The sequence below is a fragment of the Pieris napi genome, chromosome 5 (assembly GCF_905475465.1).
Source record: "Pieris napi chromosome 5, ilPieNapi1.2, whole genome shotgun sequence".
NCBI classification, from domain to species: domain Eukaryota; kingdom Metazoa; phylum Arthropoda; class Insecta; order Lepidoptera; family Pieridae; genus Pieris; species Pieris napi.
In genome coordinates, this window is record NC_062238.1 from 2,699,967 (window position 1) to 2,726,845 (window position 26,879).

Sequence of the window (26,879 nt, forward strand, 5' to 3'; positions counted from 1 at the left end):
TCGCGGATTCCTACTAAAAATGAATACTTTTATGTAGGGTAGGGCGGGGCTAGTTGAGCAATTTTTCACTTGCTTGGATATAGCTCCTCAATGATAAGTCTCAATGAGTTGTTATGTGTCCTGATGGATTAGTAATTTATCCCTTAACAAAAGTGTCCATAGTATTTTTTTGTAACAAATAGCTACAGATGTTTAAATGCAGAAAGTCAAGTATGCTCAATGTACCCCATAGGTGGGGTAAGTTGAGCAAGGGTATGGGGCAAGTTGAGCACTAAGAATGTCTAGGCCAAACCATGGGTTCTATGTTAACTTGAGATGAAGTAAAATATGTGTTAGACAGTCAGCTTTTTATTTATTGTCTTTTATTGACAGAACAACAAAACTTAAAGAAATTTTCTTTGTATAATTACCCGAAACTAGAATCAACAAAACATGAGCATCCATATCTATCCATTACTTCCGATAATTTCTAAAAAAGATTACCAAGGCTGGTGGGTTCGGGTTTTTGTATGGATAGCTACGATTTTTTGTTTTAAAAACATCATCAATCATTAATTTCCGGCCATCTTATTTGCAATTCAGCTGGGTGGAATTTCAATGCCAAATTTAGCAGCACACTCTTAGGCAAGGCGATGGTCGTCTTTTGGAGAAAAATTCCATTTGTAGCAAGTATTTTTTCAAACAGTCCTCCTGTGAGGGAGGATATACTTCCCTCGGTGTTGTATAGCCCATAAATGAACCATCACCTTCATTTAATTTATTTAAAAGTCAACCCATACCGAATTCTTTAGCGGCGATATTCACACTTTTTCCCTCATCGTGGACAGCCTTTGCAGCATTATTTAAGTATTCAGTAGTGTAAGAACATCTCCTCCTCTTGTAAGCATCCAAACAGAAATAAAAGATTCATTACTTATCAGTTGTTTAAGTCGTGGAGTTAGTTGAGCTATAGTTGCTCAACTTACCCCAACCCGGAATTTTAAAAGAAAAGTGGGATTGTAAAAAAATGCCTAGATTTAGACCCAAATCCTATTTACAAATCAAAAATACAATAATCTTCTGGAAGATTAACACTGTCCTGATTAAAAACAGAGAACATTAGACAAAGACAGACGAAAACGTGCGATAAACAATGTTTTTACTTTTTGGTCACAAAATAAACAAAACGCCGTGACACTTCACTCACTCTTCGACCTGCCACTAGCTATCGTGCGATGATTACCCCTCCTACGACTCCTTCTTTTCGCTATTTGATACTCCCGCGTAAGGTGAATAGTTTCCGAGATATTTCGATTGCCCAACTTGCCCCTATGCTCAACTAGCCCCGCTCTACCCTACTATTATTTTTGAGCGCTTTGCTTACTTTTGATGACATGAGGAAGGGGAAGGGGGGCGGCCCCTAAATTGTCGTTAAGAACAACGCCAGATTTTGCTATAAGGTATTTCGATTCATACAAATTTATCTTATTTCTAACATATGCCAGGAATATTTTAGCATATTTAAGTATTAGTAAAAGTAATTTCCATTTTCCGTCCACAAGTCAAAATATTCATAGGCATCAATATGCTTATGCATATTTTAGGAGCGAATTATAAAATTTCAGTACAATTAACTAACTATAAACATTTCAAACCACCGCATAAATGAAATGTTTTCTAAATATATGTCTAATGTAAATAGCGTAACAAGTTTTAAAAGGCCAGCAACGCACTTGCGAGCGCTTGGGCATTGCGTGCTTAGGGCCGCGGTTTCAAGATCAAGTTTGCCCTCTTTTCTATAAAATTGTAAAATTGTGGAAGGCATGTATTACTAAAATGAATTGCTATCAACATTAATTTTATATTATTATGGCTTTGTGGGCAGTTTATATTCGCGAGGCTCTTTAATACATATAGGTCTTGGCATCAGATTCCTGAATATGCATCATTGATTTTATAGGCAAGTAGGTAATTAGATTTAGACACGCCAGTTTTGCAATGTTTTCTTTTACTTGACGAATATTAAGTTATTAGATATATACAATACAATGTTTGTTTCTGCCGGAGTTCGAACACACGATTTTTGCACTCTGTACATGTAAGTAAAAAAAATATATATGTTTACTGCCAGTTCTCAAGGGCACTGAACGAAAGGGAACTGCTAACAAACACTCCGTCACTCTTTTAAATAGCAGGCTGTTTTGATATATACGTAGTATGTTATATTATTTATTTTACTTGGTTTATTTATCGCATTTTTTATATGTTATTTATTAATTTGAGAAATATACAAACAAATGTAAGCTCGGAGCCTGGAAAAAGTTAATACAAATGTAAGTAATTTAGCTAATTTTAAAAATGGAACATTTTAAAAGAAAAATGTAGCTCTTTTTAAGAGTCTCACATTTAACATAATATTTATAAAAGAGTTCCAGGCATGGTCTAGAATAGAAAATCTCATTAAGCGCTACAACAGCGGAAAAGTAATAAAAATTTACATAGATTAAGATATATCCTGCATTTTATAGCTAGAAACTAGTGTATAATTCTTTACAAAATCTTTTTTAATGTTTGGACTCTCCTTGGCCGACTGATGAGCAATCTAAAGGTTATTAAAATATTATATTCGCGTCTGAAAAGTATCAAACTTTGTTTTTGTAAATTTGGAATCGGGACTTTTAAGTTCTTTTTCTTTACTCAAATCTGTCAGATTTGAGTAGCCGCCTGATAGTCAGTATCGGAGACCCCAGAGCTAGTCTTTTCAGTGGTACACTTCATAGGGACAGTGCGGCAGAGAAATGTTGTCAGGATCAAGGGTATTCTACCACGGGCATAATTTTTTAAATAATGTCGTAGTTTTTAACATTATTATTATAATCAATCTATGGGTCAGCTGTGATTGAGAACTTAAAGTTGCTCCTACTTCAAACATACATTTTTTTACTTGGGGAAAGGCATTGCGCATACCCTACCGCGGTGCGACTGCTTAGTGCGGGAGGGTTATGTGGGACTCGCGATTGTGCAAACCCACTAAAACCCCAAGGCGCCACCAACAATCGCCTTAGGCGGGATGCGGTAACAGCAGAGCCTTATCCGCTTCCCGACATGCGATGCGGCGGTTGCGTCCGCCTCTACCCGCACATTGTTGATTTGTGACGATACTTGACACAGTAAGTATCCTTCACAGATCATACGCTAGGGGAGATCGAGTCCAGTGGTTGTGGTGGTTGGGATGGATCACCATCTCTGCTTTTACATCAAACATACATCTCTTAAGGCGATCTAACCTAATAAACCACTTACAAGTAATTCCACTGTCAAGATTTCTTCGCAATAAGCTAAGTACAACTGAGAGGCTTGAATTTGTGAAACCAATATCATTAAAACTCGTAATTAATTGAGAACGGTTTGTTGATTTATGTTAAAAGTTAAAAACAAACAAGTGATCGTTTACAAGCAAATTTTAGAGTTGTTTGGGGCTTAGATCCTTTAGAAGTTTAAGCTTTAGGGTTGCTGTTTTTTAGATTGATATCTTTTAACAATGTAACACGGTGAATGTTAAAATAAAATAACATTAACCGTTAAACTAAAAAAAAGTGTGTGTGTGTCAGCTACGACGCACGATTAGAGTTTACTCCTTACGAACGATAAAATGGCGATAATGTTCTGTGGCTGTCGAGCATATTTTCATACGAAAGGTGGTAAGAATACATGTTTTTATAATATAAATATTTGTAGTAGTAATAAAACGTTCCTACATCATCTATGCCCAAATAGGATTTTCTTTCTGTGACCAAAGTTACCTTTATAGTAAGAGAAGAATAAGAATGAACAATCTTTTTAGTTTTAATTTCACTGACCATTACTATTGACAAAACTCTATGGCACGCTAGACTACTTTTATTTTACTACTACATATTCTACTGACAATGTTGTAACGTGGCTGTCAAAACGTGAATTCAAAATAGAAAAGTCTGTGTAATATATTCATTATCCTATTAATTATCTCATTCTTTTACACGTTCAATCCTACAGATATATATTATGTTTGTCTCTTATTACATAACGCCTCAACTTTTCGTGTTACACTTGATTTTACTCCTCATACAATTTCCGTACCGGGCTTTATAACTCAAATCGTTTCTTAAGGAGTAAACTCCAAAACCGTTGAAAACAAGGATGCGACTGCGTCTGAAATATAAAAGTAAATTGTAGGTGCTTTATATTTGTGTGAAGTTTGTTTTTCCTTCTCTGTAAAAAGACTCTTAAACTGCATAATTACCACGCGCCTTCAATTACGATTTTGATGTCAATATTAAGTCGTGGTTTGTTAAACGACGTCAATAGGGTACTTGATTCTTCTAGTGAACAGTTTAGTGTTAAGTTTAGAAACTTTATACTCAAAGAGCTTTCAAAACATCATCGATTTAAAAAGTATGAAAACTAAATTAAACTAAAATTCATTGATTAGGGAGTAACTATGGATAAACAGACCTATCTCGTTAATATGTAAAAAGTAGAACGCAAAAATATAGGAAATATAACGTTATTGGCACGCAAAGCTTTCGTTAGTTAATCGGGCTTTGAGTAAGATACAGAGTCCTTATTTAGTGCTTTGTCAAATCCAATACATATTTAACAATACGGCAGTCATATTTAGCGCTAAGGCCTAAATTTCGTAGCTGGGTTACAGTTAATTGAATGACTCTGAGTGAAGTCGGATTGTAATGGACGTTATCAAATAAACATTTGTATTCCTCCTACATTAATTAGAGGGTTCATTTTGTTTCATTACATTTACGATGTTACTGTTGAAGTTTTGTATGCTTTTTGGCTGTATACGTCGGAAATGGGTACCATTTTGCTTTTCCTTTGACTATTTTCTAGTAAAAGCTGTTGTGAGCTATACTCTGCTTTTTAGTATTTGTGATTTATGGTTCGTTGCAAAATGAGCTCTATTAAATTTAATAGTAGTTTTCAATTGCTTCAAGAGAATGAGAATAAAAGAAAGTAGTTTGTGCCTAGTAACAAACTTAATTACTACCAAAATACTTTAAAAATAAGACTAAGAAAATATACCTAAATAAATATTTAAGACTACTCGTTGATTATTTAAGTAATAATCCATATCATCTTGTGACCGCGACTTATAAGGAAAAATATTAAAAAGTTAAATAGTATTTATAGTTGTTATAAATAACAAATTTGTAAGTTTCTATTTGTATTGTACAGCTCTCACTGCATTGGTAATAATTCGATATGTAATTAAAAACGTTCGTATGTTTCTGTAGATTCTTACCTTGTGCAGTAATAGCATCCGTCAATAAGGAAAAATATTGACTTAAATCATTTGCCGTAATGATTTTATTTTCCGAGAATTTTAATAAATTATTGCTTTGGTTACAAATATATTATAGTATATATATTCATCAATATCGCTTCATCTAAGCAGGCCTTAGTCTGGTCGAGCAAGAACCTCAACCCGGTCTCGTTCAGTGCTTTGCTTCCAGTATTCTATGTATAAGTACCTACCTGTATGATATTTCAAGCGATTATTAAACAAAGTATAAAAGTACCGACTGCAGCGCCATCTGCCAGGCTGATTTGTGAATTTACACCATCCAGGGGTCCACCCAAACGCACGCAAAAAAAAACATTCAAATCGGTACAGCCGTATAAGTGGAGTTCAGCGACGTATCCACGTACTATAGAATTGTATGTATATAGCTATCCTATCATTTAAGTCAGATCAAACTGCACACGGTGTGCAATTTGATTGAAATCAGTTATGTAGTTTAGGAGTCCATAGCAGACAAACAGTGTGAAGCGTAATTTATACGAGTATTAAGATATACACAAAGTATTGCAAAATATTATCTATTCATCCTCGGGTCGTAAATGTAATTCTACGGCATAACATAATTGTTTTTCTTTGACAACGACAAACGGTCAGCAATATTCGAACTTAATACAACGTAGCAAAAACGGATGATCTCCAAGAATGAGAATTGCAAGGGTTCAGAAATGCAATGAAAGCTTTGAATTACGGTTTAGTGAAGTCAGTGAGGTTATATAGTGTCCTATGGGATGGGCCGTGTGTCTCCATAAAAGCTTTATGTGCCGTGAAGTGGACCGTCCTCTGAATCTAGAATTAGAGGGAATAGTGAATTTGTTACTCGTTAAATGCAATTGTGATTTACAGTAGAAAAAAAACTCAGTGACACCTACAATCTTTCAGGTTGTGCCTCATTTGTGTATCTGTTTCGAGATCATTTGTTTTTTCTAATAAGCAAGTAGGTCATCAGCCTTCTGTGTGTAACTCACCATCGACTTTTTGGGTCTAAGGCATGTCTGTTTCCTCGCGGTGTTTTTCAAAGTCAAGATTTGAACCTACGACATCATTGCTCAATTACAGTAGATGAACATACGCTAGTACTTGATAAAGAACGTTTTCCTTAAGGTAACTGTTCTAACTCGAATATTAGTTGATGGTTCAGATCTCATGTGTCCTCATTGTAAACCTTGACTAACGATAGTATCGTGTCTGTTACCATGGTTACCGTAGAAGCATATTATGTAAATAGCACATTGAGCTTGTAGGCAATTCAGCATATTATGTAAATCATAAATTACTAATTATCGCTCTTAAAATATATTTTACACTTGAAAAAGAATTTACTTATAAGTATTCATCTTTCATTCCATGATTGGTTAATTTTCCTGTTTATTAAAAGTTTGAATGGGCAAATCTTAAATTCCAATTTCAGCGTAAATTATCTATAAGAGAAGCCAATAAAGGGAGTGTTTAATAATCCTTGTTTTGGAAAGAAAAAGTTTCGGCTTACCATTATATTTGTTCATTGTTTGGTTTCTTGTACCCAAGTGGTATTTTCGTTATAGGTACGATTCTATTGGCCATAAAAAGATTCAACTGTTTAGATATGTTAACGATGTTAGCGCGTGTATAAATGTGACACAAAGTTTAAGTATTGTTTCTGTAAAGCAATAAAATAAAAAGCAATGATTAATAATGGCAATTTATTAAGGCGTTGGTAAGATGCGCATGGTAAAATTACTTTAGTCTAGCATAACACTTAAGATTGAATTGTTTATCATGTATCCTCTGAAATAAATTACTATTATTAATAATATACTCAAAAGAAGTTTCATTGCTGTTAACAACACTGCTTTTTAGTAAGAGTAGGAATATATGAGCTGATACTACGAGCTACAGAAATTAAAGCGGACTGTAACACAACCTTTTACTCACTGTTAGTAGAGCCTTGTAGGTTAAAGTTAAAAGATCTTGGATCTACTAGAGTTTAATGTACTACTTTTAAACTCTAGTAGGAAGATCTTTTCTCTTAAAAAATATTATTCTATTAATGATTATTTGCGAGAAACATTATAATTAAGATTAATTTGATAACGTAATAATATATTTGAATAATTTAATATTTTATTACTACAAATAATATAAGAATTGATTCATTGATATGATTCATAATGTATACGTATATAAGTTCTATGTAAAATTCCTTTTAAGACAAATTTGTACGCCATTATGTGGCAGAATATACGAACGATTTAACCACCACAACATTTTTGTACCATATTCTTGCAAATAAATTATTATTACAATTAAAAAAAACTTTTCCTTTTTCAAACAGCTACCATAGATAAGCAAACGTTGATTATCAACATATGTTTATTATTATTACCGTAATATACATAAGCCAGAAATGCTATTCAGACATGAATATCAATGTAATCTATATTCAAGCCGTAACTGACTGTAATGTATTGAGATTTCAATTTCAAAGCGTGCACCCAATCAAAGAGGAACATCAATCATCTATAACCGATGTATCCGTGACACATGTCGAAATTGCCAATAAACGTTATGCTAACTAATTGTTTTGATTAATTGGTTTAGAACTAGAGTCAGTTACAATAATTTTCCGAGAATTATTTAAATACTTTATTTTAAAGAAGGTTTAGAGTAAAACTTTTTTTATTTTTTTATTACATAGCAACCCTTATAGCTTATCACGCACGCGATCAGGCTGTTCTGTGGCCGAAAAGCTAAAAAGGAGTGTCAAATCTCGAATCGACTTGTAGAAATTTGTATAGTTTCATCTTAATCTTGTGCGATAGTCGAATAGATAAAAATCATTTAAGATTCACATAAAAATACTAACCCCACGGGATTATATCTAGGGTTGAAATGACTTAAATCTTAATATGGAAATACCCTTGGTTGAGTTTTGTACTGTAACAGCCACTTTTAGTTTTCACATGCTAAATGTATGAAGTATATATGTTTAAGCACGTCGCACGTTATGTTCCTTGGAGTACATCTATCTATTCTATGATTACAATAAATAGTGGGTGATAGTGGCCGGTTCGACGCGGGAAACTATGAGTCTCTGATACATACATTTAATTTTCGAACATAGTTTTTATTTTGCACTACCACCTAAGATAATTTAAATTAATATTTTAAATTGGCTGCCCCCGCGATTTTCGTTTCGCCTCATTTATGTTTTGTTTATTTAGCCTATCTTTTTAGTAGCTTCTTTCAAACATATGGAACATTTTGCTAAGCAACCGTATAGATACGGAATAAAATAAGAATAAAAACCTAAACTAAATAAAATTAAAAAATTGTGTAATATTTTTCCAATTTTCTCTCCATAAAAACTTTCCTCGAACACAATATACTCAAATTGGTCCAGATGTCTTCGAGTTTTGCGCTTAGCAACATATTACGATTCATTTTTATTTATATGTCTTAAATGAACTTTCATACCTACGACATTACTGTGACAACTGGTTTTGAATAACCCGTAGAGAACCAACTAAAAGCAACGTATTAATAAATATTGATAATCATACTTCGAAGCACTCCCAATAATTAACATCGCCCAATCAATAATCCATTTTCACTAATTAAATTGACAATGATTTAATCTCGCGTTTGTTAATTACTATCTCACGTTATTCAATAGAAGATTGAGGAGGTTCCTTTGGATTTAATTATAGGAGTATAGTCTAGTCTTTAGAACAGTTTAGCTTTGTGGTTAAGTGAGCGATTCTCAATCCTGGTCAGTTGTTTATACTCTGTGTACTAATTTTTCTTTCTTTGTGCGAAATTCACGATATCTTGTACACAGGAAAAATACGGTTGTGCACCAACTGACTTTGTGTATGTGTGCGCATTACATACACGCTCGTATATAGTACTCCTAGCATAAAGGAAAACATCGTGAGGAAACCAAATTTAAAATATTAATTTAAATTATCTTAGGTGGTAGTGCAGAATAAAAACTACGTTCGAAAATTAAATGTATGTATCAGAGACACATAGTTTCCCGCGTCGAACCGGCCACTATCACCCACTATTTATTGTTATCATAGCTCATTACCCTATTTCTTTATCAAGGCAATTCATTTCCGTGTTTTTAATTAATGACACTGAATTAATTAAATTGATTTAACAAACGAAATGCTAACATACAACTTCATTGACAGATATAAAATCATACATTATTAGTAGGATTGAGATACACATATTAGTAGGTTTATACAAAATTCAAGTGCTTTAGAGAAATCGAGGTCTACATATGTCGAGTTTTGAAAATATATTTTATTTAAATGCCTTAGTACTCGCGTAAACTACGCGTATCATATCACTAAAGTCAAATATAAGCAAGACCTAGTTTGCCTAAATTAAGCTCAAGTAAGTTTGTGAGACCGCAAAATACGTGAAAGTTTTCATATCCTCATAGACTAAGCCGCGCAGTTAGCGTCTTTAGCGAACATTACTGGTTAATCGCGTTAAATGCATGGTCAAAGTTTGGACAAGTTGTAACTGGATTGTCCACAGGACTGAGAATTTGAAACTTGTAATTGGAAATGCTAAAACTTTCATATTATATACATGTAAATAAATAATTATATTTCTATTTTATTGTTAATTATGTGTCATGTGTCAAACCTGACGTTTTATTTAATTGTAATTTTAAGTTTGTTAGTCTGTGGATGCGAGTTTTGGCGGGTCACTTGAATTTTTAAAAGAAGATTTTTTGTTAGTATATTTTCGGATTTTAATTAGGAATTAGATAAAAATAATTGTTTTATATACTATGTTGTTTCTATAATTATTTCAGATAAATGATTAATTAACTAACGTGTACGTATATTTCGTTTCGTTTTGTTCAAAACTAAGATTAGAATAAATCTATAATTATTTCGGCAACACATTCGAGTTTCATTCATCATATATATCTTAAGGTTTGTTATATTTACTATGATGAATCTGTTTATAAATGAAACGTTTGTTAAGGTTTATACGTTTAAATGTTACTAATTGTATTCATAGAACTCAATCAATCACCGTTTTAACTGGAATATTATTTCGTCTCTTTCTGTCAAATGGAATTTACGCTTAGATGAACAGAGACACATCATTACTTTTGTTACAAAAGAGTAAACGGACTGACGGACGGGATAGGAATTTAACTAATTAACTGTTTAACGTGAATCGTTTGGTAATAAAAGATATAGGAATATTAGATTTTCTAAAAGCTCTGAATCTTATACCCCTTAACATCGAATAATCATTTTCAATCGACAGAATAGTTTGAAACACCCTCAACTTCTTTATTATTGTAATATAATAATAATTAATAATTAATTAAGCCTCATTTATTCCTTGAAAAATTTAGAAAAAGTTACAAAATATACACACACACATAAAATACATACTGTATATATATATACATACATCATATATATATATATATATATATATATATGTATATAATAATTGTAATATAATCGATAAAAAAAAAGTTGATATGTCCATTGTCCAATGTCCACTATCACAACCAAATTATTAAACAAAAATTTTGTACAAAATTTAATTTTTTGTTTGCATGGCTGAATGGTTAGAAAACAAGAACCATTTGTCTCGCTAGATTAAAATGAAGAGGTTCATAAAAATCATAATAAAAAAAAATCAATCCCTATGGCAGAGTATCCTTAATGCTGGCAGTATTTTCTTGCTGTACGTACCTTACCGGTCTACTGAAATCTTAGATTTTTTATATCTTAGATTTATGAAAACAAATCGCACGTCATTTGTTTTTTAATAGACAATATGAACACAATAATTATGATTGCCTTATTACGTTGATCTAATGCACACAATAAATTGAATAATAGCTGAGGTAATATGTATATTACGAGTTTATTATTGACGTCGACCGACACTTCCTGCTTCCGTAAATAATTATGAATAATAAGGCTTGTTTAATTGCTCAATATTCTGTAACAACTTTACATAATTTTATGGTAATTAAAGATGCTCTGAATTTGCTTGAGACTGATGATTTATCTTAATTATAAGAATGTTTTAAGATAACTAACGACTGTCGGTTATGAAATACGCGATTCTAAGCCCTGATATCGTATGTTTGGATCCTGGACCTACACAACTACATTAATCTTACTACATATGTGCGCAATAAACAGTTGTAAAGGAAATATGGTGAGGAAACGGGCGTGACTTAGGCTTAGAAAATACTAATGAAACAAACAAGCAGTATGACTTCTTGCCATATAAAATTTAACCCAAAAAACCAGTAGTACAACCTTTTTAGGCCTTAGATTTTTGTATCTGTTTCATGATCCATCCATGTCCATCTAATAGGCAAGTAGGTGATCAGCCTCCTGTGCCTGACACACGCCGTCGACTTTTTGGGTCTAAGGCATGCACGTCATGATATTTTCATCACCGTTTGAGCGAATATTAAATGTGAACATAGACAGAAATTCCATTGGTGCGCCAGCCGGAGATCGAAACTACGACCTCAGGAATGAGTTTTGCGAGCTGAAGCCACTAGACGAACACTGTTATCTTATCGTATCTAATCTTTAACAGTCAGTACTATATTATATAATTTAATATCATATAGTACTTAAGGTCCTTAGCGCCTCCAATTAATTGTAATACGTTAGTTAATTGCAGACTTGTGTTGACTTATTGACGCTAACTGCAGTTATTGAAACTAAACACGAGTCTGTTGGGCATTTGCTAATAAAGCGGTTAATTCTATGTGTAATTGTTAGTGTTTGATTGGTACTGTGTAAATAATGTCTAGTTCAAGCTAATTAATCTTATATAAACAATTTAGTACTATTATGTCGCCGTTTGCAGGGAGGTAGAAAAAGTTTATATTCATATCTGACATGCTCTGTTACTTAAGACAGCCCGTATATTTTGCTACACACATATGTGTTAAGGCTGGTAGGTTTTTAGTTAATCCTCTCACATATTCTAGGTTCATGAAATCACAGTCAATGATATTCGTGTCTGTTGCCTTCACACTTCTCACCTTGTATATATTATAATATCAAAATACTCTATACAGTTATCTTATGAACAGTTTTAAACCAAAGTAAACTAATTAAAGCGCCATCTATTAACATCAATTCAAACTTAAGACTACGAATGATAATCGATACCTTTTTCGTTTTATTTATTTATTAATAGCCGCGTCAACAAGGTCGCACAAAACAAAAACAGGGTAGAAGGAAGAAACAAGTTATAAAATCTACAAACAATGAGTGTCCTCGATAACAGGTGCGGACGGCGGCTTATAATATATCAATGTATACAATTAATAAGTTTACATAGATAAACATAACTAAACGATTGCAAAACTAGAGACCTTAAATTACAAAGCATAGCGAAAATCCTAAGGAAATGATAACAGAATGCCCTTCCTGTAATCGGATGGGCGGTCCGAGAAAATATAGAGAATGTTCGGGCCCTGCAGCCTATTACACAGTCTAGCCATTCTGTTTAGTGTATCGTTGAACCCCAAATTAGAGCACTTAGTGGAGATAAAAAATGTATCCGCTTGCTTGCAATGTCTCAAGCCTCTAGGAACTGAAATGCTTTTGTAAAAACAAACCTATATACAGTACTAACGATATGATTCTTTTCAGGGCAATATGTGGATACTTCTCCTCTTCATTCCCCTGGTGTTGTGTCAACAACCCTGGGTGCCATGTTCCGAGCTTAACGACGATCTTCGCTACCCCTGCCGATGCAAAGTTCAAGTGGACAGAGCCCTTCAATTACGAATACTGATGAACTGTGACCATGTGGTGTTCTCTGGTGATTTCCCTCCCCTGCCGTATGGTGCACCTATTGTGGCATTCAGCCAGCGATGGGCAGGACAACAATCTTTGCCAACACAGGTCTGTTCCTTTAAAAAGTGATATTTATTAGGGAAATAAATACATTATATTTATTTAATTAGGGTCGCGTTTATCATTACATTGACTGTGTAAATTAAATTATTTCAATATGAAATAAATAAATGTGTAAGGAATATAATTTATTTTCGAGTTCATTTTATAAATTAGTTATCGATGCAAAAATGTTGAAACAATGAGTAAAATATAATAATATAAAATATTTTTTCTGTTTATAATATTAGTGTGTATTACACACACACACACACAAATATAAATTTTCGTCATTGCTGTCTATATATCTTATGTTATCAAAAGACAATCGGGATACAATTGCATTAGATTACTGTATTGTTATCGTAAATAGCACAGCCTTGGTACAATTGCCTAGTGAACGGAAAGGTGCATATCGTGAGAAAGGATGGTATGACGTCACTTCCGCAGTGCAATCTAATCCTGTATTTGCATTTGTAAACAATAGTGTTCTAATTTTAAAAGATTAAAGATTTTTATTAGATTTTTTTCATACTTCAATTACTAAATTTCAAAATTCTGCTGACCGTCTCCTTGAAATTAGTCCACATTATGCACTTTGCATCTTAAAATTCTGTCTTTTCCTCCCAAAATTTACGTATGTGCTCCGTTGCTGCTCCTTTTGGAATCACCCAGATATTTTAACACCATTAGACGACTTAATCAAAATTAGCTTAGAATCACTTCTTAATATGCAGCTGAACGAGCAATCTTGGACCCAAGCTTCCCTACCCATCCGTTATGGTGGTTTAGGGATTCGCAAAATTTCCAGTGTCGCTTTACCAGCCTTTCTATCTTCTGTCCATAGTTCAGCAAATCTCATAAGTAAAATTTTAAGGGCATCCCCTTCAAACTTTGAGATTGCTGGCTTGGAAGAAGCTAGAAACGCTTTCTTGATTGCTTGCCCAGGTCAAAATTTTCCATTATCTCTAAATTCACAGAGGAGCTGGGATGACATACACTGCAAGTTGACTTTTGACGATCTTTTGAGTCGTAGTACAGGTTCGGCGCGTGCTAGGCTTTTGGCCGTGGGTACGCATGAGGCCGGCTACTGGCTTCACGCTTACCCATCGTCAAATACAGGAACTTTTCTTGAGCCTGACACGCTTCGAATCGCAACCTGTCTACGGCTTGGGGTTCCGGTCTGCGCTCCTCATATATGTCCCTGTGGCAGTGATGTCGACAAGTTAGGACATCACGGCCTGTCATGCCAAAAAAGTGCAGGCCGCTTCTCGAGACATGCCGCACTTAACGATATCATACGCCGTTCCCTTGCCACCGTCAACGTGCCAAGTCTTCTTGAGCCAAGTGGTATTGCAAGAGACGATGGCAAGAGACCGGACGGTTTGAGTTTGATTCCATGGAAGATGGGTCGGGTACTGGTATGGGATGCAACCTGTTCAGACACGCTGGCCCCTTCCCATCTACATGGAACCAACTACAGAGCTGGTGCGGCTTGTGAAGCGGCTGAAAAAAATAAAGCATGCAAATACAGGGGTCTGGGCTCTGAATATGATTTTGTCCCATTCGGTGTCGAGACCCTTGGTTGTGGGGTCCTAGCGCTTTAAGGCTTTTTAAAGAAATTTCAAAAAGGTTAGTCGACATCACAGGAGACCGAAGATCTGGCAGCTACCTCGGACAAAGAATTAGTCTAGCAATTCAAAGGGGGAACGCTGCCAGTATCTTCGGAACCTTGCCTAAAGGGACTCCTTTTAATGATATATTTTAGTTTATGTTAAGTTTCGTTATTTATTTCAATGTATATTATTTTATTATTATTAGTTTATGTTTATAAGTTTAATTTTATTAATATTGTTGCTAATTACATGTTGATGTGTTATAGATATAATATATTATATAATCGATAGAACGAATATCAAGCATTTTAAAAGTATATTTGGTTAATATTAGTCACACTACTGGTTGGAATCGAAAAATACTTTTTGCGTTGTATATACCATTTATTGAGGAAGGCTATTATAGACTATAACATCACGCGCCTACCGATTAACTCGAGCCACAGGTTATATGTAAAACAAAAAACAATCTCAATTTAGTTGAACATTGAAGTTTAACATATCTGACAGAGACAACCTTTTGACTTCCGTTACATAAAAATCTTACACGTTGAATCCTAAATAACCTCTTTCAAGATAGACTTCGAACATTAAATAGGATTTTTTGTGTTATTGTCATCTCAATTAAACATTTAATAGGCAACAATTAATTATTTATAAACCTCCAAGGGCCCTAAATTATCTATAATCTAAGGATAATACATTGTGTAAACTCAAATCGCTTCAACCTTTCTCTAATCCATTAAATTTAATACAGCAATTAGTGTATAATTTCCTAATAGATGTAATTGAGTGACTTAGAAATATTCGTGTAATTAGCTGAGATATTCTGTTTTCTACTAGAACACGCGATTCATGATCTGATAACTACGGACGAAGCTGCTCATTGCGGAAACATTACTACTTACACTGGTTATATTGATTTATTATTTATTAAAGTTTACCACATCTTACGTAGTTCTAAATCTACGGTATATATTACAAACTCTTTTGTCTACAATGTATGACAATTTAACTTAAAGGTAAACTTAATTATAAAATAAAAATACGATAAATCTGCCAGAAATTTTTGCTAAGCAGAAAAATAAATACCAGCAAAACAGCGGATTAGGTTCGAGATACGCACTTACCAATGCGTTTTTTTAAAACCGATCAGCGCACTACCGAATTTATTCGGTTCCGGATAAGTACTGTTTAATCCGTTAAAACCGCGAAAAATTCGAAAGAGAGGTGCCTGAACTCCTAGGTTGATTTTTGCTAAAGGAATTTGGAAAATTTTGCTGATTTTAGACCTTGGGAATGAGTAAGGGACGACCATGTTAGTGTCCTGTAATATTTACTTATTTAGCAATTTATACAAGAACGTAACACCGGCTAAAGATATCTGATTAATATAAAAAACATATAATAAGTTTGTAGCGATGTCTAGTGCAAATTACTTAAATTTGAAATTGACTTATTATATCGAAAAGAAAATAAGTAAATAGAAAATGTAAAATGTAGTAAATAGAAATTGCAAAAATGAGTGGTAAGATATGCCAGGGATAATTGTGTAACTCTTTATTAAATGCACTGAACTCCCCGTCTTCAAAACCAGTTACGACAATTAATAACTGCTTAAACAAGGCTGATGTAACATTACTTCATTTAAATAATATTGTACACATAAACACACAAAAGCAATAGAGACTTCACTATCACAATCAATCACAAGAGTTCAAAGTATTCATGTTACAGTTCGTTCTAATCATTGGAATGCGAAGAATTTTCATTAAAATTAGGATTTTAATTATATTGTAAATAATTATAGTAACAATGAAACGAAATAGCTACCATCAGACGAGCGTAACGTTAAACCCGACATTAACGCTCGAAAATGACTGACAATTAAATGGCGAATGTGTAATTGCGTTTCGTATCGTTCGATAATGTGGTTCAATTTAAAGGATTCGTTTGTTTTGTATTAATTGTATTGCTTTAAACAGAGTAATGGATGGTCCTGAATTTCCTTTACGTATCTACGTAAGTACTATTCGGAGAGAGCATATCAGTAATTCGAACTAAATATTCTGGTATTTATAACTGTTGATAACGCAAGTTGGGAATCGGCCTTACCCAATTTAAGGTATTCTTTTGTCGGGAATCAAATTCATGCAATTATTATTATTATGGAGCCCCTTATGTACTAAATCATACACAAATTTGTTTAATCTGTTTAAAAAATATATCAATAAATATTGTTTAGTTTAGAAGTAAATTACAGTTCGTTAGGATGTGTCAGAACTATTTTGTTAAATACACGAAATTTGATTAATCTAAATTACTTAGGGCGCAGATAACTCGGTCATTATGTCGACTTTTGAAAATTAATCAAAATATGTATTTATAATACTTATTTAATTATAATAAACCAGCTGTGTCAATAGGTTTCCCTTACGATTAGACTCGTGCAGATAAAATAGGCGCATGATCTAAATCTCTAAATGATCATTATTTTGAGACAGAGTTATTTATAAACTACTAGCTGACCGGGCAAACGTCGTTTTGCCATGTATATAATTTATAATAAAAAAATAGGGGTTGATCGTAGAGGGGTGAAAGTTAGGGGTTGTATGTATTTTTTAATATATCATATTGCAGCTGTAGCATAAAAAAATAAAAACAGAACAAAATATCTAAAAATAAACATATATTTAGCGGTGGACTACCCTTAACATTTAGGGGGATGAAAAATAGATGTTGTCCGATTCACAGACATACCCAATATGCACACAAAATTTCATGAGAATCGGTCGAGCCGTTTCGGAGGAGTTTAACCACAAACATCGCGACACGAGAATATGATATATTAGATATCTCCTCAATCATTCGTTGATATCTAATAATCTCAAGGATGTGTTAAATTTAAACAACATAATATGATGAATATATAATTATAATTGGTAAGGCACAAAATTGCGTTTATTACAGCTTTGGACATAAAGAATTTCCAACAAATGTAGTTTCGCTAAATACGTTTATAGTCAACGCTAAAAGATAGCCTAACGTGGGCGTTATTTAGATTGTTTTGTTTGCACCTTTTATTATTCTACGTAAGGTATACAATATAATACACATAAGTATGTACGTGTGTAAAAATTTGTTTAGCATAAATATGAATGTGCAACTAGTGTAAATCATAACATTTAATTGGAATTACAATATAAGGATGGAACTTTTAATCTTATTTAAATATTTTAAATGTATTTTTTATACGATTTCATTGTTTTAAATTAAAATTAACTTTTTGCAGATTTTCTCATCTTATGGCTTACCAATGAAGGAGCTGGATTTCTCCCACAACAGCCTACGAAGATTACCAGATCGTTTATTATCTGGGATCAAAGGCAACCTGACTAAATTGGTGTTAGCTGATAACTTGCTAGGTGATAACCTGAACCCAATATTCTCAACTGCAGAGCTTCACAACTTACCATCTATGGAAGAGTTGGATCTCAGCGGAAATAACATCAGGGGGCTGGAAGAGGGCCTTCTAATTGGGTGCAATGTTATGAAAGTAAGTTTTTGATATATGAATCTTTATACGCATGATAAAATTATTCAGGTGAATAGGAGGAAAAACTCAGAATGTTTGTTTATTTTTGACATACACAACTATCTTTACAGTTACTAAGGCAGTTGTTAGTATATAGTAATACTTTATATATACAATGGATCAAATTGTATATGTGTTATATCCAATCCACCCAATCCTGGGTTCCAGTAAATATGGAACAGTAATTAAAACTGAAGATATAACTGATTATCTACTTGCCTATGAAAACTAATCAATGAATCGGATGCCGCAATTTTTTTTTAATTCTCTTCAATTCATTGGTTTAATATTAATTAATTATAAAAATAAAAAAAGTACTTATGTACGCGCGTAAGAAGTTATATTTCTTTGGCATTATTAAAAATAGTTTTTGATTGCATGCAAATAATTAATTACAATGAAATAATCAAAGACTGGAAAAGGAGTCATAATAGTCAATAAAGTTCAGTTTACATTTGAAAAATTAAATAAATAAATATTTATTATTATTCTCTTGCATTAAGTGTAACATAAATTCTATTATTATTCGAAAATTAAATTATGTCCAATGCCGTAGCATCTTCCGTGGGCAACTTCATTCTGTTAATTTTGTGTCACGGTGCGCGCGCATCGTAAAATTTCACTCTCATCAATTTTTCATAACGTGCCTAAAGAAGTATAACTTCAAAAAGCGTTAGTAAAACTTCACTTAAGCTTATATTATAAAAAAATACGGATTAATATTACCTTACTTCATCAAGCGTATTAATTATTTCCAAATAAAATCTTCATGACAAACTTTCTGAATCATATCAATGTCTGAGCCAAACTGTGCTGGTCGAGCCATTCTACGCCGTAGCATATACGAGTCTACGAGCGTTTGCGCCATTTTTAATCAGACTCTTCATGATTCAGCCGTCATTTGTCGGCTTTCAGTATACAAAGGAGTTAACAAAGTGTAAAAAGGACTGTTGTATAATCTAGCAACACGTCCAATATGCGGGCCTTGCATTGTATTTGTGCTTTAGAATTTTGTATAAAAACAGAAGGACTACGCAGGAATATCAAACGGGCTATGTGCAGTTGTAACAGATAGATTGCACAGTAATTAATAACTTCTACATTGTTGAAATAGTACATTCATTTTATATGAATATAAATATTATAATAATATGAATTGCATATAATTTTTTTAAAGACCCCTGTTCTATAAAAAAAACGCAAACGGGCAGGAGGCTCACCTGATGTTAAGCGATACCGCCGCCCATGGACACTCTCAATGCCAGAGGGCTGCGTTGCCGGCCTTTCAAGAATTGGTACGCTCTTTTCTTGGAGGACCTTAAGTCGAATTGGTTCTATGATTGTTAAAAATATTGTAAAACTTCTCCGATGCGTGCTTGATACTAAGATTGATAACCGATTGAAGCGAAACGTCAGTAAATTTTGTGAGATTGCGAAATGTTTGTTATCGAACACGTTTCAATCTATTGAAGGGAATTTAAAATACATTTTCATTTGACGATATACATGTTTTGTTGATACAAAACATGAAATCGTCAGAATTACGCATAATGTCTCAATACATACAACGCTTAGAATTTGATAAATAACATTACGACATATAAAATATTGATTGTAGAACTTCATTATTATAAATTAAATTAATAATTAAACTATTACAGATACTCCGTCTGGATCGCAACAATATGATCTCCATACCATCTACCTCTCTCAACGGACCGCTTTCATTAAAACTTCTCTCGCTCAGGGAAAACAGAATAGGTAAGTTGAAAAAAAACCACGTTCAAATATACGAAGACACTTAACGGCTTTGCTTAAGTCTGTGCGAACTTTTCGTCCATTTGGGAAAGCCTAAGATGCCTAAAATAATATTTAAGAGGTATAAATGTTGAAGTATTGTCGCAGTGAACGCGACTCGGGGATTAAGTAATTTCAATAACTAAAGAAACGGAAAATTGGATCTTGCTTTTCTTTAATTTTAAGTATATTAATTTAATTTTAAGATGCATGAAATTCAAGTTTATGTATACTTAATATTACTACTATTAAAAACTTTAAATACTTATAATAATACATAATACTTATTTTTGTTTTACCTTAACATTTGTTAGGGTAAAACAAAAGGTGTTATTGTGTATATGTCACTGGCCTTAGTATATATTATGTTAGTTATTTAAATATCCAGTTTGTCCAGTTTGTGTTTCCACAACACCAACGTATTTTCTATTTAAGATCATGTATATAATAAATAAATAAAAAATAATTTAGTTAATATTTTAAGGTAAAACTACAATTGATGTAATAATTTATTACTATAAATTATTTATATAATGTGGTGTGGTTTAATTATAGCTTATAACTTTCCTTGTCTAGGGACCGACGAATTATAATGTTTCGTATATGCAAACGGATTCGAATTAAATGAAAATCTATCTACCCCGTCTCCTAAGTAAAGTGTTAAGTGCCGTGAAGTCGAATATGTTAAAAAAAAATCGAACTAACTTCAAGTTCATTCACCTATAAAAACAATTGATATTGTGCGAAACAATTGCACATATATTTCTAGGAATTATTTTACATTGTACATTTTACATTTTCAGCTCTACTTCGGCACGCCTCATTCCTCTCACAGAAGACCATCGAAGAAATCGACCTGCACGGGAACACGATCTCAAGTATCGAAGGAGGGGCCTTTATTAGCCTAACTAAACTCCAAACTTTGGATTTAGGCCGTAACAAGCTCTCAAAGTTCAATAGCGACGTGTTTCAGGGCATAGAAAACTTAGAGAAGTTGGACCTTTCTGAGAACTTCATAACTGACTTCCCAACAGTCGCACTTAAATCCTTTACGGGCCTTAAGCACCTGAATCTGTCGAGTAATATGATCACGGTAAGTGCAAAGTTTTCTATTGGCATTCTGCTCTGTATAGGGTGATTTGTTTTTCAAGTACAAAGTAGCGTACAGGGTAGAGCGTAGACATATTATTATTTCTATGGTATAAATACTATGGAAAGGTTTTAGAATCGAGGATCAGCGCTAATTATGATTTCTAATACAGTTTTTTAATAATAATTTAATTGCGTATAATTTTTTCTGTATCATTTTTATTTACCTTGTTTAAGAAGACTTTTTTATTTATGTGCTTTGTTGAACACGGATTTTGTAATTAACTGTAATAAAATAATTAAATACAGATTTTGTTATAATCAACTTAAAAAAAAAAATGGCGGGCATGAAATTGATTCCTTAAACGATTAAACTGTGTTATGCCTCGACATTATACAATATTACCAGGTTTAAATAATCTAAACTGTAAAATATATACTTGATACATTGGCAGTGATAATTACTTGATGAAAACTTTTTATATGGTATTAAGTCCCTTAATCCTTAAACTGAACGAATTGTTGTTACCTACAGAGAATGAAATGCCACGTTAATTGTTTCAGAATTTAGACAATAGTCACCCCAACTCTCTCTCGTCCCTGCAAGTGCTTGACTTGAGTCGAAATAATATTGTAAAGCTTTCTCCTGGAACTTTTGTCGGTGTGAGTGAGCTTCGCTATTTGGACATTGGTGTGAACTCTTTGAGAACTGTAAGTTATTATTTAATATATGTATATTTGTTAATAAATGTTATATTTGCAGTAAAGTATATGTTTGAAATAAAGAGATTAAGACTTATTTATTCCTGTATTAATTAAAAAGCAGTGTTGGCCTAGTGGCTACTCTAGCTAGCTAACTAGCGTGCGACTCTTGTCCCTGAAGTTGTAGGTTCGATCCCCGGCTGTGCACCAATGGATTTTATTTCTATGTGCGCATTTAACATTCGCTCGAACGGTGAAGGAAAATATCTTAAGGTAACCGGCCACCTAAAAAGTCGACGGCGTGTGTCAGCAGGCTAATCACCTACTTGCCTATTAGTTTGACAAATGATAATGAAACAGATACAGAAATCTGAGGCCCAGACCCGAAAAAAGTGGTGCAGCACCACTCATTTTATTATTTAAAATATAAGAAGTTTAAATAGTTGTATAGTTTTGCTGTATCGAAGATTTTTCTCTATTCTTTCAGGTTGAAGACGACGCATTCGATGGACTCATTAACCTCCAGACGCTGTTACTACGCGATAACAACATACTCCTAATTCCCGCTGCGGCACTTTCTCGCTTGCCTAGCCTCACCTCAGTGCACCTCGGCTTCAACAGAGTTACCGCGTTATCGAGCGACATCCTTCGAGCCGTGTCGGATGGAATCAATTCACTCGTCCTCTCTAGAAACGTAATTAGAGAATTGCCCCCAGCGGCTTTCGATCACTTTAAAAACATACAGCACTTAGACTTATCCGGAAATCTGTTAAACTCGATTTCAGCGGAAGTATTCAGCGGATTGGAAGTCTCTCTCGAATTTTTGTCTCTAAGCCAGAATAGGATTTTAGGCTTCACCGGGCAACAGTTGAAATTCGTGAACTTATGGTTCTTAGATATATCTGGAAATCAAATATCGGAGGTTCCGGTGGATGCGTTTGAATCGATACCGAGCTTATCGCATCTGAATATGAGCCACAATTTGCATATGAGTGTCCTTCCTCAAAACGTTTTCAATCATAATGACGCTTTATTGGTTGTTGATATAAGCAATGTTGGTTTAAAGGCGCTTTCTGTTAATTTATTTTCGAAAAATCATAATTTGGAAAGAATATACTTAGCTAATAATAATTTGCAAGAAATATCTGAAGGCTCATTTAAAAATCTTAAAAATTTGACTCATCTTGATTTATCATATAATAATATAGTAACGATTAGACCACCTGCATTTGTAAACGTTATGTCTATCCAATATTTATCATTGAAAGGAAATCAACTAAATGCGTTCAAAGGAGAATTCTTTAATACCGGCACAAGTTTAGAAGTTATCGATATTTCAGATAACCAATTGAGTTATCTTTTCCCTTCATCTTTCAAAATCCACCCAAGATTACGAGAAATCATACTTACGAATAACAAGTTTAATTTCTTCCCCTCCGAACTTATAAGTACTTTGCAATATTTGGAACTAATTGACTTGTCGGGGAATGCTTTGAAAAATGTTGATGAGTTAGACTTTGCTCGACTTCCAAAGTTGAGAACTATTTTATTAGCACGCAATGAATTAGAAACTGTTAGTGAAATGGCTTTCCATAACTCAAGTCAAATACAAAACATAGACCTCTCCTATAACAGAATAGATAGACTAGGTGACCGGCTCTTTGAAGGTCTTATTAGACTAGAAACATTGAATTTGGCGGGCAACCTTTTGTTTGAACTTCCAGACAATATTTTCGATAGATCCAGGGTGCATATGTTGGAATGTATTTCATTGAGTCACAATTTATTTGAACAAGCTCCTTTAAAGGCTCTACAGAAACAATATTTCTTTGTGTCCTCTGTTGACCTTTCAAATAATAATATTGTAGACATTCCAGCTGAAGATAGCGTTATGGTTAATATCAAAAAGTTAGATTTATCTTTCAATCCCTTATCGGAAAAATCTATTTTAAGTGTTTTAACTGAGCCAAAGACTGTAAGAGAGCTAAACCTAGCCGGTACAGGCATGAAAACAATAAGTCAACTTGAGACTCCATTCTTATACCGACTAAACGTATCATATAATAACATAACTAGTTTGACAGAAAAAACATTTATGCGAACAACACTGTTGGAAATGTTAGATTTATCTCACAATCAAATAACCGATATTAAAAACTCATTATCAATTTCCTGGCCTAAACTAAAGAATTTACTAATGTTAAATATTTCTGATAACCCTGTTACTGCAGTACTCGAAGGAAACTTTGATGGTCTATCATCATTGCGTGTTTTAGATATAAGACATTTCGAAAAATGTACAAAAATAGAGAAAACTTCTTTTAGGGCATTATCCAATTTAGTTGAGCTTAGAGCTTATGGTTATCCAAGGCTGGGATATTTTGATGTTCAGGGTGCCCTTCAATATTTCTTAGCACTTGAAAAGTTAGATGTTGAATTTAAAGAAACAATGATTGGCGCTGATCAACTCCATTCAACTCTACACCCACGATTGGAAGAACTTGGTATTCGTGGGTCACGACTTAAAACTGTATCATCCGGTGTTTTGGCTGGCTTAAAGGCTCCCGCAATCACTGTTAGATTCCGTAATACATCAATGAGTAATCTTCCACCTGCATTGCTTTTCCCGTTACCAAGGTCATCTCGTATAACGATAGACATCAGTGGTAGTCAGCTTAATACAATTCAGCCACAATTATTAGTTGCTCTTGATGATCGTCGAGCTGATTTATCGATGTTTGGTCTGAATACAAATCCTATAAAATGTGATTGCAATGCACGCGCTCTTCGGAGATGGTTGCCCACAGTTGGCATAGACGATGTTCGTTGCAACTCCCCTGATCATTTAGCTGGCTTTCTTTTAGTTGAAATAGGAGACGATGAGCTGTCATGTGATACGCGAAAAAGAACAACAGCAACATCATCTTCTAGTAGTAGTATTTCAACAACATTTCCTCCTCGTTTAGTACATCGTACATCGGCAGAGCCGGATATAATTTGGTCTGTTGCGCCGTCTCACGAACGACCTAAAGTAACTGGAGAACCTAAAGGGGCACCTGTTCTTGGAGTAGCTACTTCAACTAATGATGATAACTTGATAATCGGTATCGTCGGTGGAGTTGTTGCATTTATAGCAATCTTAATTGTTGCGATTTGTATAGTCCGATTGCGTATGACAAGTACGTCATACCGAGGCGGTCCTTTAGCAAACAGTCCAGGGGCCGGTGGTCCTCCTATGTGGGGACCAGCTTGGCCAGGTTATGCGGGAACATTGCCTCCACCATCAATATCTACGGCCACATTGCCTCATAAGGTGCAATCTGGTCCAGGGTCAGTTCGGTATCTTGCGTCACCGCCTGGTCCTCCCGCACCCTATTTTATAAGCTTGCCACCTCATGAAGATAAAATTTATCGGTAAAATATTAAGTAACAAGAAGAGACTTTATCCTTGTGTAAATATTATAAGAATTATTTGTGTAATAGAAAGTAAATAGGTGCCTGTTTGTGCTCACAGTAATCTTATTGAAGCGTAGTTGCCTTTGTGTAATGATAGTTTGAATACTCAGACTAGGTTGGATTTATCTAGTCACCAATGACAGGTATTCAAGACAGCAGGTGCGCCCGTGTTATTTATTGCAACAATAGAAGATTCGTGTCTAAGTTTACGTTTATTTAAATAGGTAACATGTGGCACAATTTATTCTTGTATAAAATATTTATTTACTCTAAGATTTAAGAATAATTGTACTGGTAGGCTAGAGCTAAAAGTAAGTTATGAAAATAAAAACATAATTAAGAAATTGTCTTTTAATTCATCTTTCTGTAATCCAAAAATACATTATTATAACACTTCAAGCTTTACGAACAGATGTGATGAAATAATATTGTTTTAATTGAACAATTTTCTAGCATTTCATTAAAAGATCACAGTTTAAGGAATAATTACTGTCTTATTTAAAAATATTTGTGAAAAAAATATCATTATACGCATGCGCATAGGCATTGAAAAAAAAGAATCAGACCATATGCACCAGTTTTGTAAAGGTAAATGAAAATACGTATGACAAACAATATACGGTGAATGCTTTTATTCACGTTTTTTGAAATTGAATTTCGTGAAATGTCCGACACAATAGTGAACGTTTATGTAACTCTTCACTAAAATATGCAACTCTGTTGATTTTTGAGCGGTGTCCATTGATTTCTGCAGAATTATTACAGATTTTCTTATATTTAAATTTATTATTTTTTTATATTTTTATTATAGTACTGATATTATGAATGTGTAGTGAAATCCTTTTTTGACAATTTTATTTTGTACAATTAATTTTAAGTAAGATTCGAAGTCGACACTTATCGACAAGTATTCATATAGTTTGCGAAATTTTACGTTTTTATAAGCTTCTTATTGTTTGAAACCGTGCCCCAAACAGAATGAAGCACACTAGTTTACTCTTTACTAGATTACTCTTTCTACTATATGAAGTCAAATATTGTGTAAGCGTAAAAATCCAAGTTTTTGATCCACGTGATGTGAGCCACGAAGCGATGATAAATAGAAAATCTCTATGATTTTTGTTAAGTTGAATATAGTAGTCGTATTTATGTCATTATTTAACTCTTTTGCTACACCACATATTAACCATCCTAAGAGTTTGGAGTAACACGCAAGTCATGTGCAAACATACACCTAAAGAGTTAAATGTGTTGCTTCCTTCCCAAATGTATGATGTTTTTATATCAGTCTTCAAACACGATTTTAAATAAATTCTATATTTAATACTTTCTCGCAATCTATGATATTTGCGAATAATTCGCACGTAACCCTTAGTTTAACC

General features: G+C 33.6%; 1 protein-coding gene across 2 annotated transcripts in view; it reads left to right on the forward strand.

Annotated features, from left to right (window-relative positions):
* The window catches only part of LOC125049407 (chaoptin), a 65,087-nt gene extending 39,246 nt beyond the window's left edge, over positions 1–25,841 (forward strand). For both annotated transcript variants that reach the window (XM_047648666.1, XM_047648667.1), the window contains 6 exons: positions 12,997–13,251; positions 18,151–18,414; positions 20,115–20,214; positions 21,054–21,343; positions 21,904–22,050; positions 22,529–25,841. In XM_047648666.1, the coding sequence (XP_047504622.1) occupies positions 13,003–13,251; positions 18,151–18,414; positions 20,115–20,214; positions 21,054–21,343; positions 21,904–22,050; positions 22,529–25,459 (3,981 nt within the window). In that variant the 5' untranslated portion in view covers positions 12,997–13,002 and the 3' untranslated portion in view covers positions 25,460–25,841. The remainder of the gene's footprint in view (positions 1–12,996; positions 13,252–18,150; positions 18,415–20,114; positions 20,215–21,053; positions 21,344–21,903; positions 22,051–22,528) is intronic.
* Positions 25,842–26,879: the final 1,038 nt, after the last annotated feature.